This window comes from Symphalangus syndactylus, chromosome 10 (genome assembly GCF_028878055.3).
Source record: "Symphalangus syndactylus isolate Jambi chromosome 10, NHGRI_mSymSyn1-v2.1_pri, whole genome shotgun sequence".
Lineage (NCBI taxonomy): Eukaryota > Metazoa > Chordata > Mammalia > Primates > Hylobatidae > Symphalangus > Symphalangus syndactylus.
The window spans coordinates 67,616,521-67,633,020 of record NC_072432.2 but is presented as its reverse complement, the minus strand read 5'-3'; the positions used below and the strand labels follow the sequence as shown (position 1 = coordinate 67,633,020).

The window sequence follows — 16,500 nt, the reverse complement described above, 5'->3', positions numbered from 1 at the left end:
ATCCCTACTTCCCTAAAGAGTGTACTGACTCATCCCTTCTTCAGAACTAATCTTAAATGCTTATCCCTACCATATCTGAAATCACAACTTTGGAAAGACAAGGACGGGCAGAGAAGTAACAAAAGCAGCTAATATTCAATCCACATTCAAGATGTTATCTGTTCACGGAGAAAAACCAATCTGTGTTGACGTTAACCTTTTAAGTGATCGAAATATGTCTTATTAACCTGGCTTGATACTAATGCCTGGAAATGTGTCTATCTGAAGAGTGAACTGAAACTTGTGCCCATTGATTTGGTTCATAGAGAATGTTCTGATTTATGTCCCCGTCCCCACAGATGTTTTTTTTAAATGCACCAAAGGTTTACCTGAAGTAAACCTGATTCTTGCAGAGGGTCAAACTGTAGTTTCTTACAAAAGCTTGGCTATCTCTAATCAATTATCTCCAGATATGAAAATATCTAGGAAATTCAAGGAAGAAATCACACATATTAATTATCCATCTAATATTTTAGTGTTTCCTTTTAGACTATGTGTGTGCTGGGGGAAAGGACAGTAGTTACTTTTACTACAACAAACAGGAGGGTGAAAATCTGAAGAATGCTAGCACTGGGTCACTAGCTTTATCTGCAGATAAAACCAGCAGAAGACAGATAATGGCTTGTTTTGCACCTATTTTACATATATTTTCCCCAGCTCACCAAAATAATTGTCTTCAGAGCCTATGTCCGTTATTCCTTTACTGCCTTCCCTGCTATCAAGTTCTCTGAATAAGTACAGGGGCTGCAGTACAATTAAAAATAATAAGACCCTACTGGGCCAATGTCCCTGCATGCAGTAAAAGGGTGTGGACTAATTGCAGGAGCAGAGATTCCCGCCCCCCACTCCCTCCGCCACCCCCCGCCATTTTGCTTCACTTTGATTGGTGGATTGGCACTTTAAATAAAGGTTTCTAATCTTCCCTGAATGAGAAGTACAGAGCAAGTCCCACGCACAGTCCTGAAAAAAATTTTAATCTTCTTTTCTTAGAACTATCTTGGTTGGCATCATCAGGCCCTGAGAGCACAGTGCATGTCAGCATCTAAGGTAAAATGGGATTTTATGATTTCCATGTGTTTCCTATAAATTCTTTTTTCCTATCTCCAGACAGCTTTTATAAAGAGGATTTATCTTCATTTGTCACCAATAGCTGAATTATTGTTTTTTGTAATCCATTAGCATGTCCCAAAGATGACATGCCTAACACCCATTCAATTAAGAAAAAAAGAAAAGACTTTTATTTATAGACTGTATTTTTTTTTTACTATTTTTGATTATAGTGCCTAATTTTTTTTAATATTAGAAGATGAGTAAATTTCTTGGCTATTCAGATCTCTATTCATGTAAGAATAAAGAGCTTTTTGAATTTATATAATAAATTTTAAAAGATAATTCATTTTAGGAAGAGGAAAGCTAAATTTGAGACATATTTTCCACTAACATCAAAGGAAATTAAGATAACCAATTTACTCTCATTTGAAAAGATAAGTTTTGGCATGGTTATGTAGATTACCTAAACATGCAATGATGTACCCTCTATTCCTGCAAATAAAGGTTTGTTATAAAATGACTGTTAGTTGCATTACATTTCACATGCATTTCAAAATGTGTCCCAAAGGGTAAGCAAAGTATAAACTTATGTGAATAATACCTTATAGATGAATATTTTACTTAGTGGGAAGGATTTTTAAATTCATAATTCACTTTATGAAATGAAACATAGCACTTAAAGAATATCTATGGAGGTTGTTCCTACATATTTATTTAGGCTGTAGATCCATTTAAAACGTGCTTAGATATTTTTTAATTGCTTGTTAATTTATTTCAGAAACTACTACATACAAATCAGTTGTTTAGTAACATTTAGTTTTTGTTTTTGTTCTTCTAACCTTTATCCCGGTTGTTTTTGGAAGAGCAGAGACTCAGGCTCATTTTCAAAAATTGTCTTTTAATCATTCTGAATAAAAATTCGTCTGATTTAATTCTCCAACTTAATTATGTTTTAGATTCCACTTTTCAAAATGAAGGACCTGATACTGATCCTATGCCTCCTGGAAATGAGTTTTGCAGTGCCGGTAAGTCAGTCTTTAGAGTGTGTCCCAGAAGAGGTTCTTGATTGTAGAACTCCAAACAACACTGAAGGGATATGGACTGAGAGGCCACGCATAGACTCACTTGATTTAATCCAGTGGTGTAGTCCTATTGAGTCAAAAGCCATAGTTGCTCAGATGTCAGTCTTGCAATCCAAAAGCAGTAAGTGATAGCTGGGTGCGGTGGCTCACGCCTGTAATCCCAGCACTTTGGGAGGCTGAGGCAGGCAGATCACCTGAGGTGAGGAGCTCGAGACCAGCCTAGCCAACATGGCGAAACCCTGTCTCTGCTAAAAATACAAAAATTAGCTGGGCGTGGTGGTGGGCACCTGTAATCCCAGCTACTCGGGAGGCTGAGGCAAGAGAATTGCTTGAACCCGGGAGGCAGAGGTTGCAGTAAGCCGAGATTGTGCCACTACATTCCAGCCTGGGTGACAGAGACTCCATTTATTTAAAAAAAAAAAAAAAAGCAGTAAGTGAAGTATGATATTTCTACTAAAAAGTTATTTAAAATAGTCCCAAGAAAATTTCTAGATCTTATTCCACTCATTCAAAGTTAAAAGACTTAGATAGTCTCCACAACGCATGGCGAAATTTTATTATCAACTTATTGCTATCATTATAAAGTTGAAATGGAAAGAGGAAATTTCTCTGAAAAAAAAAATTGTCTTCCTTTCAAAAAGAACCATCTCTAAATTTCTATGGTTACAAAACTCAGCTAGATAATTCCATTTAAAGCTAGTAATTAACTAGCAAATTTACCTTGTAAACACGAAATTGTGTGACTGAGAGCTGAAGTTTCATAAATCAAAACATATCATAGTGATGAGGCTAATTGTGTATTACAGTCCCACACCTCATCCATTCTAGTATATATTGAAATGATCTCATACAAACACAATCTTTTGAACACTGAACTACTCCAGCCAACAGCATGCAATTCTGCTATCACAAAAACTTTATTTGGCTGCTATATGCATTTAGCAAATATATTGAGCAGCTGCCATGCATCCAGTAAATAAGACATGGAAAAATGAAAGTCAATAAGACATGATCTCTTGTCTCCAGGAGACAAATGAACTTTAGAATATTTTAATTCCTTGAAAGAAAAGGTTAGCTACTTGGTTTTCTTAAAGTGTTTTAGAGAAAGAGAACGGAAATGGAGAAAGAGGTTGAAAACTGATTATAATGATGAAAACCTTAATTCCACAAATAAAAATAGCCTCTCTTCCATCACGCAAGATGAATTTTAAATGAAAGAAAAATTGAGGATGCCACCCTAGCTTACCTTTGTATGATACTGACGTTGGGATCAGCCTCAGTCATTCACCAGCAGTCTAAGACATTGGCGTTCTTTGAACCTATAATGATCCACACCTGAATCAATTGGGTCCACTCTGAGGAACAGAACAATTGCTTATTATTGCCAACTGATTGCCTGTCAAATCAGATGTTTTTCTCCCATTAATTCTGCATGGGAAATATATCCCCTATCTGTATACATTCGTGTAAATATTCTCTAAGTCATGACTTAGAGCAGGTGGAAAGCAAAGTACACTTTGTTCTGTGGTTCAATCCAGGATGTGTTATTTATGCACTGGCAAATAGTGGGGAAGAAGGTCCTGCTCTCACAATTCCCCCAAATTCTCAACAAGCTAACCACCACATACACACATACACACATACATGCACAGTCACTCTTCCTGTCTACACAGCTAACCTCTTTCCTACCCAGAGTATTTGCTACACATTTATAATGCCTTTCCCTCTGTTCTTTTTTTTTTTTTTTTTTTTTAACAGCCTGGCTCTGTTGCCCAGGTTGGAGTGCAATGCTGAGATCTCAGCTCACTGCCACCTCCACCTCCTGGGTTCAAGCGATTCTCCTGCCTCAGCCTCCCAAGTAGCTGGGATTACAGGCACGTGTCACCATGCCCACTAATTTTTGTATTTTTGTAGAGATGGGGTTTCGCCATGTTGGCCAGGCTGGTCTCAAATTCCTGACCTCATGATCTGCCCACCTCGGCCTCCCAAAGTTCCGGGATTAGTCGTGAGCCAGCATGCCTGGCCCTTTCCCTCTATTCTTGTCCAAAACTGAATTATTTAAAGAAATTCTCACCATGACCCAGAAGGTGGGATTTTACTTATATGAAAAAGGTGGTGGGTGAAAAAGTAGGGGGTGTAATTCTTTAACTTCTTACTCATAAAGGAAAAATAATACCGATACATTTGGTAAACATTCCCTAAATCCTTGTGGTATAACTGAAGGAAAGACGGCATTACAACCCCTTGATTGTAGAACCAGAGACTTTCAAAATCCAATTTACTCTAATTCCTCCGCTTCCATTCTCCATGTTTTCTACTGGTATTTGTGTAAAGTAATAAGGATTGGTTTCAAAAGAAAAATATCTTTAACAAAAAAACAAAAAACAAAAGGAAAAGGCTAGGCATGGTGGCTCATGCCTATCATCCTGGCACTTTGGGAGGCCAAGGCAGGAGGATTACTTGAGCTCAGGAGTTCAAGACAAGCCCGGGCAACATCTCTATTTTTTAAAAAAGGAAGCCAGATGCAGTGGCTCACGTCTGTAATCCCAGCACTTTGGGAGGCCAAGGTGGGCGGATCACTTGAGCTCCGGAGTTCAAGACCAGCCTGGCCAACATGGTGAAACTCCATCTCTACCAAAAACACAAAAATTAGCCAGGCTTGGTGGTGTGCACCTGTAATCCCAGCTACTTGGGAGGAGAATCGCTTGAACCCAGCAGGCAGAGGTTGCAGTGAGCCAAGATCACGGTACTAAACTCCAGCCTGGGTGACACAGTGAAACTTAAGTCTAAAAAAAAAAAAAAAGGAAAATATCTTACATTTTAAAAAGCTAATTGTATAGAGGGGTATATTTTTGAACAACTTTTAAGTGAACACATTAAGTATAATAGTATTTTGTGCTAGAATGCTTTTTACTGAAGGAAGAAAAAACCTTTGATATGATCCCAAAGTATAGTAGGTTTACACATAAAATAATCTTTCACTAAAAATGATAGGGAATTTGCTGAAACCCTTTGAATGGGAATCCAGTTAGATTTTTCATATGATTTTTCTGAATGTCATGATCCCATGTCATGTCTCATAAACCAAAATCATGTAGATTTGTCGAAAGCACATGAAAATTCAGCTTGAGTTTGTCCTCTTTACTTTTTTCTGTGGTAATTTTTTAAGAATATAAAGTACTAGTAGTTTTCTATTTTGTTGCTTTATTCTGCTTCTCCTTGTATGTAACTTTAAATCATATTTTGCTTTTAAAGCAACGAAACATTAAGATGCAGACAAAGGATAGATGATGCAGGTGGGAGCAAAATTATCAAATACTATGTTGATTCTCCCAAATAACTTATGCTCTTCTTCATTCTGCCCAAGCACTCAAGTCATTCGCATAATAAACCAAAATGGTAGCCTCTCAGTAGCCCTTATGTACTGGAGCAATATTCTATGCCCAGTGGGCATTGAAGGAAGTTTTGTACCAATAAGACTCAAAATTATTCTTATTTTCATTCAGTTCTTTCCTCGGCAATCTGGAACACCGGGTATGGCTAGTTTGAGCCTTGAGGTATGTATTGTCAGAATTTTTAACATATTAACTTTACATTGGTATATTTGTGATACAGGAGAAATATAATGGTGTGTTTCTCAGTTTTCCTAGCCAGAAGTTTGTGGCTGTTATCCTGAGGAGTGCTAGAAAAGTTATGACGTTTACTACAGCTTTTTCTTATAATTCTACTGCAATTTTAAACTCTCAGGTGTTTTAAGTTTTAGAACATTGTTTCTATGCAAACCAAAGCAATATTAGCACTTAATGCCTTATATATAATATGCACATTAATAAAATTACTACATTAATTAAAATACATTGCTCTATACTCACAAATAGTTTATTTTTAATCCTGCTCCTTATACTATCTTACATGATAAAGTTCTCATGAAAAAAATGTATCTGTACAAAATTTAATTTTTTATAAGTCTGGTAAATAGCATTAACATTGTACTATGATACTTCTTGCATAAGTTGTACAGTGTATTTGTCTTATTGCCATTCTCATGTAATATATATTCTGTTTAGAAAACTCCAGCAAAACAGAAATTTTGGTCATGTCAATGAAAAATATTGACAGTTATATATAGAAAGATATTTACAAGATTACAAATTTTTCACAAGGTCTTGTGAAATTTCTGTGTGTCATGGTAAGCCGGGGGCAGTCAATACCTATTTGAGCTAGATGCTTACTTCACATGGAAGCTAATTTCGCTGAGGGTTTTTTTTTTCTTACTTTTTAGCTTAAACTCAATCCAAAGCATTCTAAATCTCTTCCCATGAAAAAAGTGAAATTGATGTTCTGTTGAAATGGTGGCATTCTCGATAATCTATCCAGATACTTAACATTTCTTTCAATAGTTTTTATTTTTAATATTTTGAAAGATTTATTGTTTGGGAAAGAGGTAGAAGTTTTATTTGTTTGTCTTGTTTGTTTGTTTCAAATTCCTCTTCTGGCTGAGCTTGTAAAGGGCAAAGTAAATTAAATGGGGAGAAAACAGTCAATGAAACAAAGTCCTCACAATTACATTTATATTTCAATGGAGTGAGCTATTTTCCCATGTTTCAGTGTAACCTCCACTGAAATAATACTTTTTCTCCCTTAATTAATGATAAAAGCAACTGCATTATTTTAATAGCAATAATAATAACAATGGCAGAACCAAATTTAATATTTCCACCTTTCGGTGATGATTCGTGTCTACTTTCATTTTATTAAATTGATCCACAGCAAACTTTGTGTTGATAACGTCAAATATCACGAGAAATCAGTTTTGTCAAACACAGCGTATGCGATAAACAGTAACCCACTTTTTTTCTTGATAGACAATGAGACAGTTGGGAAGTCTGCAGGGATTAAACACACTTTCTCAGGTAATCATATTTCTTATTGCAAGTATTCATGGTGGTGGTAGTGTTAATATTAGCAGCAGCATTATAATTCATCAAATTTATTTATGAATAGACAATATACTAAAGATTGGAAGAACCAAGAAGTAAATGAGAGCCTAAAACAAAATAAGATACAGTGACAGGGAAAAACAAAAACAATATTGAATTTTATTTAGTTAAGAAAAGAATATTTTCCTGCATTATTAATTTTATTATATGGCACAAAACACAAGTGTTTAAAAAGCTAAATCTCAAACAAGTTTATGCAAATATTGCAGACTGGCTCCAAACGAAATTTAGGTTCATTGAAAGGAAGAGTTAACCTATCCATTTGATTTACTTATTTTATTTTTATTTATTTATTTATTTATTTAGACAGAGTGTCGATCTGTTGCCCAGGCTGAAGTGCAATGGCGTGATCTTGGCTCACTGCAACCTCCACCTCCTGGGTTCAAGCAATTCTCCTGTCTCAGCCTCCCAAGTAGCTGAGATTACAGGCATCTGCCACCACACCAGGCTAATTTTTGTATTTTTTAGTAGAGACGGGGTTTTGCCATGTCGCTAGGCTCATCTCCAACTCCTGACCTCAGGTGATCCACCCACCTCGGCCTCCCAAAGTGCTGGGATTAGAGGTATGAGCCACCACGTCCAGCCATACCTATCCATTTTAAATTAACCAACATCACTTTTGCTTTTGCTATATTTATGCTATCTGTTGATTTTTTAGAAAATGAAAACCAGGCCTGGAGCGGTGGCTTATGCCTGTAATTCCAACATTTTGGGAGGCCAAGGTGGGCAGATCATGAGGTCAAGAGATCAAGACCATCCTGGCCAACATGGTGAAACCCCAACTCTACTAAAAATACAGAAATTAGCTAGGCATGGTGGTGCGTGCCTGTAGACCCAGCTACTCAGGAGGTTGAGGCATGAGAATTGCTTGAACCCGGGAGGTGGAGGATGCGGTGAGGTGAGATCGCGCCACTGCACTCCAGCCTGGCAATAGAGCAAGATTCCATCTCAAAAAAAAAAAAGAAAAAGGAAAAAGAAAACCAAATATAACCAATGTTATATTTAACATTTAAATATAAGCATGTCTTTTTTTATCCATGTCTTTAGTATTCTAGATATGGCTTTGGAAAATCATTTAATTCTTTGTGGTTGCACGGTCTCCTCCCACCACATTCCTCTCTTCCATGGATGAGGCCAAGAGAACATGAAACTCAACAGGTGAGTGAATAGCATCAATATGTTTGAAACCTCAGGCTTTAAAACCTCTTCTTACTTGCCTTCTTTAAGTTATGATATATTAGAAACAGCCAAGTCCTAGCATTAACAAAAAATTATTCTCATGCCAAATAAATCAAAGCCTATAACTGCTTTTAGTGCTTAAGAAATATTTTTAAATTTAAAACTATTTGCATATTTATTTAAAATAGGAAGATACAGCCTCCAAAATATGAGACCTATATTAAAGATATCAGTAAACAATCCTCGAAAATCAAAGCAGGCTACATCCTGGACAATTTTCATTTAAATCAAGATTTCCTAAATAATTACTCAAAGGCTAATTTCAAATGATGACAAAAATCCTGGTTAAAATACCATAGCCAGGTGCGATGGCTGACGCCTGTAATCCCAGCACTTTGGGAGGCCAAGGTGGGTGGATCACTTGAGGTCAGGAGTTCGAGACCAGCCTGGCCAACGTGGTGAAACCCCGTCTCTACTAAAAATACAAAAATTAGCCGGGCATGGTGGCAGGCGCCTGTAATCTCAGCTACTCTCAGGAGGCTGAGGCAGGAGAATTGCTTGAACCCGGGAGGCAGAGGCTGCAGTGAGCCGAGATTGTGCCACTGCACTCCAGCCTGGGCAATAGAGTGAGACTCTGTCTCAAAAAAAATTAAGAAATTAAAAAAAAAAAATCATGACCCCTACAGAAGTCAATAAATATATCAATCTGTTAACCATTATTGATTAGGTGCCTAATAAATACATAAACCAAATTGTGGTTTGGTAGTAAAAGCGAAGACATTTAAGAATGGCTCCAAAGATTGTGAAATTTCATATCTTATCTGATTCAGATAGGACAAGACAACATATTTCAAAGTGCTGAATTGTGAGATGTGAGTGATGAATACTGCGTGAGCTCAGAGAGAGGTGATGGCTGGAGAGGCAAAGCAGAGCCCCAAATTGTTGTGAGACTTCCTTGCTGGTCTGAGGAGTTTTCAATCAATCTACAAACAATAGGGAGCCATTCACCACAAGCAATTTCTCGAAGAAGCAACAAAACATGGTGATTTTAACAAGGAACTTCTTCGTTTAATATATGGACTTAGAACCAAGATTTAACAGTGAATTTTAGTTCCAGGTGGTCTTCCACAGCAGGAGCATTACCACGAGGTCACATTCAGTAAGACAATAAATTATGTTAATGGTGACTGTTTCTTCACTTAATTGTTTGCAAAGTGGACTCCATGATGCAAGAATTTGATTGGCATTTTAATTAATTACCCTTTATCCTTTCATTAACTCGAAAAATATATTAGGCACCCACCATGGGCCAGGTACTTGTTAGGAGCTATGTTGTGTACAGGGGCTATAAAGAAAAACAAAACATATCATTCTCTCTCCGTTGACTGGGGGACAAAGATTTATAACAAATAATTATCATCCAGTGAGAAAGTGGTAAAATAAAGATACAGATACATACAGACAGCTATGGGAACTTAGAGAAGGACATGACTCATCCTACCAGGAGGTTCATGTAGCTTCACTTTCATGAGCAATGGTGGTCCCAAAGGAGGTAGGGGAGGCACACACAAGACCTCTCCAAACAACATTAACTCTAACTGGTGCTTCCTACGTAAACTCAACTTCAAGACAAGTCTCCTAGCCTCCCTTCCAGATAGAAAGCGCCCCAAGCCCCTTTGTTTAGAAATTCTAGGCACCGTTGTTTAATGAGCCATCCCTTCCTAACACTCTTTTCAAATTTCTCTGCAGTATGAATATTCTTTGCCTGTGCATCCCCCACCTCTCCCATCACAGCCGTCCTTGAAGCCTCAACAGCCAGGACTGAAACCTCTCCTCCAGTCTGCTGCTGCAACCGCCAACCAGGCCACAGCACTGAAAGAAGCACTTCAGCCTCCAGTTCACCTGGGACAGCTGCCCTTGCAGGAAGGAGAATTGCCTCTGGTTCAGCAGCAGGTGGCACCGTCAGATAAGCCACCAAAGCCTGAGGTACTTCCTTTCTCTTGAAGTCAGATCAGAATCACCAGCTAACCTAACAGAAGAAAAGCAATTTGCAGGGCACTTTTAAATAATCATAGCCTTCAGGCATAATACATGATATAAATATATTCTTAATCAGTCTTCCACATCTGAGATTTATTTTTTGAGTAAAACATAAATATCCATTCCTATCTTTTGCCATCAGAGACGGGGCATGGATTCTAAAAGATCCTGTGCCTATAAAACTGGGTTTCTTAGTTGCAAAAGATGAAAACTTCCATAGGAAATAGAATAAGGCCCCAGAGAAGTCCAGGTATCCTGCCACTGGTCTTTTTTGGTGTTGGAAAGACTGAGAAAAGTGATTGATCCCTCAGAATAACAAGTAGGATTTTGCATTATTATCTCTCTGACAGAGAGGTGACAACTACGCAAAAAGTATCTTGTAATAATGTAGAGAAAATTGTAATGGATTAAAAAAAAAAGGAAGGTACCAACTAACCAGTATGTTGTGGGCATTTATCATTCCCCCATATCACTCTGCCTACAATCCTATAAAAATACACATTATCAGCCTTTTTAAAGAAAGGAAGACAGATTTTGAGAAGTTACAAAATTTGCCCAGGAGTACACAAAAATTAAGTGGCAGAGCCAGGGTTCAAACCCACCAGTTAGGTTCCAGTTCCAAAATTCATTACTTTCTAATCTGCAAGAAATAGCAAAGCCATGATAGATGTGCCTCATCCCCCTGCAGGTACATTTGAGTAATGTTAGTAAAAGACCATTGCAAACTCTTGGGTCATACCTCCCAAAACACTAAAAGAAAGTAAAATAATGAAACTCATTTTAATTGTTTCATTGTAATTGTAAACAAGATAAGGATGTGATCAGTTCACTTTGTCTATTTTTTTATTTTTAATGTTACTTTGTCTATTTTTTATTTTATTGTCCATTTTGTTTATTTTTTGACTGATAATTTTAATATTTATCTGTGATATAGCTCCCAAGAGTAGATTTTGCTGATCCACAAGGTCCATCAGTAAGTACAGATCTCAGTGAGACACTTTCTGTATTTTATTTTTTAATTTTTATTTGTTCACTTTTTTATTTGTATTTGTATTTAACTATTTTGTTCATTTTTTACTGATAATTTTAATATTTATCTATAATATAGCTCCCAGGAATGGATTTTCCTGATCCACAAGGTCCATCAGTAAGTACAGATCTCAGTGAGACACTTCTATTTTTTATTTTTATTTGTTCACTTTGTCTCTCTTTTATTTGCATTTATCTATTTGGTTCATTTTTTGGCTGATAATTTTAATATTTATCTGTAATATAGCTCCCAGGATTGGATTTTGCTGATCCACAAGGTCCAACAGTAAGTATAGATCTCAATGAGACACTTTCTTGCAAAAGCTGTCTCTATATTTCAAAAAATAAGAGCGAATTTTTTCATTGTCCCATTTATCAATGAATATGAATTATAATGGGTTCCTTTGTTTTCTTAAATATTAAATACTTATTTTCTATACTAATCCATCTGAAAATGTGTTTCATATAACTCAAAAATTACTGTTATGGGGATGTGCCTGTGAGAATTACTTTTTCTGTTTTCCACCATTTAAAGATTTTCCAAATAGCCCGTTTGATTTCTCGCGGACCAATGCCACAAAATAAACAATCTCCAGTAAGTTTTTTTTTTAATACCACACATCTCTGTTTGCAATTTACTTAAAAGTTTTTCCATTGGAAAATGCATTTTGTGATGATGATTGTATTTTATTTAGCTTTATCCAGGAATGTTGTACGTGCCTTTTGGAGCAAATCAATTGGTAAGTCCATATTCTATAAAAAGTATTGTTTTTAATTAAACTTTTAAGAGCTAAAATTCAAAAATCTAGGTCTCACACAAGAGATTCCAAATAAACATTCTCTGAACACCTACATTAGTACTGAAATGTTAAGGAGGCAAACTTCCTATTTGGATAATCTTGGCCAGACACACACACGCACACAAGGGTATTAAAGAAAAAATAAATTTTAGATCTGAATTATCCGAGTTGACTACATTTATTCCATAATGACTCACCTCTCCACTTTGCCTCTGTATACAGCATTAATATTAAGGTTTAAGTGAAAGCTAAATAACTTTTAACTTTGTCTTGAGTAGATAAGAAGGTAGCTGGTTCGTAATTTGATGCAATATTTCTTTTTGAACAGAATGCCCCTGCCAGACTTAGCATCATGAGTTCAGAAGAAGTGGCAGTGAGTAATGTCTTCTAACTCTTCTTAAAATAGTGGCCAGGGAAGAACAGTCACTTATGACTGGCTGCAAGAGACGTCTGCCGTGAATGTAGCCAAATGAGCATGGGACTCAGATTTTTCCACTCCAAAAACTAAGCCTAATTCTGAAGCAATATCCAAAGATTTCATCTCGTTTCCTATGTAATCTTTCATTTCTGGGTGATGACTATTCTTGAGCATAGAGTTTTGCCCCATTGCTTGTAGATGAACAGAGGAGAAACCTCCCCTTGAAAGGCCATCGTTGAACTAAGTGTTCGTTTGAACACTTCAAACCAAAAAGATACATGTGGTTCATACAGAGTTCTTGTTCTTTCTGGGACCATTTAACCCCTCAAAACATCAAATTCAACAGCATTACAAGTAATGCAGATCTCAAAATTGAAAGATCAAAAAGCAAAAGAAAACCAAGTTTAAAATGTGATTATTATAAATGTCAATGTGCATTGTCAATGAGCATATACTCTTATCATGTTATCATTATCCATGCAAGTTTAAGATTTAAGATCAATAAAGTCATACAACTTGACTTTTCCCTAAGAAATTTTTTATGTTACATCTGTTAGAGCACAAAGCAAGACAAAACAAAAGCTATATTGAATTAACAAATCATTGTCAACTACAGATCCTATCGAGTTAACAAACACACACACATATTATATGTGAAAGAAAAATTACATCTCAGTATTTTTGTGTGCCTTCCATGTGCCACACACATAGGAAAATACTATAAATAAGACAAGGTGAGATTCTTGTTTTTGGCGGGGCACAGTGGCTCATGCCTATAATCCCAGCACTTTGGGAGGCCGAGGCGGGTGGATCACCTGAGATCAGGAGTTTGAGACCAGCCTGACTAACATGGTAAAACCCCGTCTCCACTAAAAATACAAAAATCAGCCGGGTTTAGTGGCGCGAGCCTGTAGTCACAGCTACTCAGGAGGCTGAGGCAGAAGAGTCACGTGAATCTGGGAGGCAGAGGTTTCAACGAGCCGAGATCACGCCACTGCACTCCAGCCTGGGCAACAGAGCAAGACCCTGCCTTAAAAAAAAAAATCTTGTTTTCAAGGAACTTACAGTCTAATGAATGGAAAAGACAGGTGCAAGGGCAGATATCTAATGTCAAAATCATGGGGTAAAAGTAGTAACAGTTTTATTAGAGAGAAAGAGTCAGAGAGGAAGGGCAGTTAGCCCAGTCCAGGGATTCACAGTATCATCCCTGGAGGAGATGATGTGAAAGCTGAGACAGAATGAAGAGTCAGGAGGAAGGAGAAGGAAAGAGTATTGTATCTATATAACACCAATACAAGTGGCTGGAAGTTCAAAATTCAAGTAAGTGTTAATTGCTATCATATAATATTAATTATTTCTATTCTGCCTCATTCCCAAAAGATTTTGCAGAGCTTATGAAAAACACACAATAAATACAACAAAAAATTGAAAGTAGGATTTAAAATGATTCATAATTTCAAGAAAATCAGAATACAGATATGCAAGTCACACAGTCCTGCTCAATTGCTACAAACGGCCTAAGATTTTGGACCCCATATTTCTGGCAGCAAAGGTAGAAAAAGAAACATGGTCAGTTCTGGAATTCTATTTGTCCACAAGAAGAAAATATTTTAGTTACTCCAGGGAAGCCAGATTTTTTTCTTAAACTTTGTGCTTTAAAAAAATTAAAGTCTTAGCTGGGTGCAGTGTCTCGCCCCTGTAATCCCAGCTACCAGGGAGGCTGAGGCAAGAAGATCACTTGAGCCTAGAAGTTCTAGACCAGCAGCCTGGGCCATATAATGAGACCCCTAAAAGAAAAAAAAAAAAGTACATGGAACTTCATTTGGGGGACACTGAAAAATGCCATTGACAACATTCTCCCCCAACAAATGCAGTTATGAATTTCAGTTCTTATTTGTTTTGTGATGGTAGTACTCATTTCAACTGCTTGTTTTCTTAAAATTAAATTCAAACTCACTTTTGCCTCAAGTCTTTTTTCTGCCCTGTTATCTCCCTTTTGTGGAGATTACGCCGAGATCCACCCAGATAAGTGCAGAATCTTCTTCATTATGTTTCAAAGCCAGTTTAGTGAGAAATGAGCTTACACAAAGCTATCAATCAGCCAACTTCCTATTCTCTACCAGTTTTTTAGAGCTCCTTGGTGAATGTGACCAGGTATAGTTGCATGGTATAGTTAATAGCATGTGATAATGGCATCTTTGACAAATGTCTCTTTTCCAGGGCGGGAGAGGAGACCCAATGGCCTATGGAGCCATGTTTCCAGGATTTGGAGGCATGAGGCCCAGCTTTGAGGGAATGCCCCACAAGCCAGCTATGGGTGGTGACTTCACTCTGGAATTTGACTCCCCAGTGGCTGCGACCAAAGGCCCTGAGAACGAAGAAGGAGGTGCACAAGGCTCCCCTGTGCTGGAGGCCAACCCAGACAATCCAGAAAACCCAGCTTTCCTTACAGAGCTAGAACCTGCTGCCCACGCAGGGCTCCTGGCTCTCCCTAAGGATGACGTTCCCAGCCTGCCAAGGAGCCCTTCAGGGAAGATGAAGGGATTCCCCAGCATCACCCCAACAGCTGCTGACCCACTGATGACCCCTGAATTAGCTAATGTTTATAGGACCTATGATGCTGACATGACCACATCCGTGGATTTCCAGGAAGAAGCAACCATGGATACCACGATGGCCCCAAACTCTCTGCAAACATCCATGCCAGGAAACAAAGCCCAGGAGTCCGAGATGATGCATGACGCGTGGCATTTCCAAGAGCCCTGACAGCTCTAAGATATTAGCTACTTTCTGTATGCACAAGCTTCCCAGCTTTGTCCCCACAGTGTACCTTTTTGCTAAAACACTTATTACCCTTCTGCGGCAAAGGCATTAAAAGCGCTAAGCATATATTAATAAATGCAAGTGGCTAGAAATAGTGTAGGTCCCCTTCTTGCTTTCAATATCTTCTTGAAATAAAATGTGTCAATTGTCTCTGTGATTTAGAAACACTATTAATAACATCAGAGCAAGGGTCTAAGGGTCTCAGCATTTGATCATCACTTTTTCTTAGCTGTCTTAAGCATTATAGAATTTCTCTCACTAGCATGACACTATTATATTCAGGAAATGTGGCACTGCTTTTTTCTCTAAGCAAAGGCAAATATCCTCATAATTCTAAGCTAATTCATTTAAACTTTATGAAATGGGGATTGGCGGAAAACTCCTGACTGGTGTTACTGGGTTTGGTATAATTGAATTTAAAATTCTCATTTATAGAGTATTTTATTTAATCTAGTATAAAAAATCTAGCCTATTTTAAATAAAGAATTTTTCTCACTGAAATTATCAGGAATTGTATGCTTATTATTTATATAGATTTAAATGGTTCAAGAAAAGCATACTCATCCTCTATGTTTGCTTCTCTTTAATTCATTGTATTCAATTCATTCATTCTTTCATCAGAACTTTACTGAATATTCATGTCCTGGGTGCAGTGCAAGGCATCAGAGATACAGTCCCTTCCTTCAAAGCTTACAATGGACATGACTGACAAGTAGACAATCAACAAACAAAACCCTAGACCAAGCTCAATTACTTCACATATATTATCCCACAACAATACTGTAAAATAGATACACTCAACCCCACAGCACATGTGAAAAGTGCTATGAAAAGGCCAAGCACGGGGTGCCCCTGGAGCCACAGAGAAGAGGTGCCTAACCCAGCCTGAGGGTCATCGGAGAGTCTAGGAGGAATCAGACAAGTTTTCTCAGAACAGTTTCTAGAAACGGTTTCAAGAGCGAGAGGCCTCACTCTCCAAGAGGAAGAAACAGAAAAAGAGCCATGTGGGTGTCATGTGAGAATTAGCTCATTCCTGTGAA

At 37.5% G+C, this 16,500-nt stretch overlaps 1 protein-coding gene across 1 annotated transcript; it reads left to right on the top strand.

Moving 5' to 3' along the window:
- The first annotated feature begins 968 nt into the window (after nucleotides 1–968).
- On the top strand, nucleotides 969–15,961 carry AMBN (ameloblastin). The gene is made up of 13 exons (XM_055296229.2): nucleotides 969–1,086; nucleotides 2,046–2,114; nucleotides 5,678–5,728; nucleotides 7,037–7,084; nucleotides 8,219–8,329; nucleotides 10,100–10,336; nucleotides 11,325–11,363; nucleotides 11,499–11,537; nucleotides 11,667–11,705; nucleotides 11,955–12,014; nucleotides 12,115–12,159; nucleotides 12,548–12,592; nucleotides 14,858–15,961. The coding sequence occupies exons 1-13, from the start codon at nucleotides 1,072–1,074 to the stop codon at nucleotides 15,401–15,403; spliced, it is 1,344 nt and encodes a 447-aa protein (XP_055152204.2). The 5' UTR covers nucleotides 969–1,071; the 3' UTR covers nucleotides 15,404–15,961.
- Nucleotides 15,962–16,500: the final 539 nt, after the last annotated feature.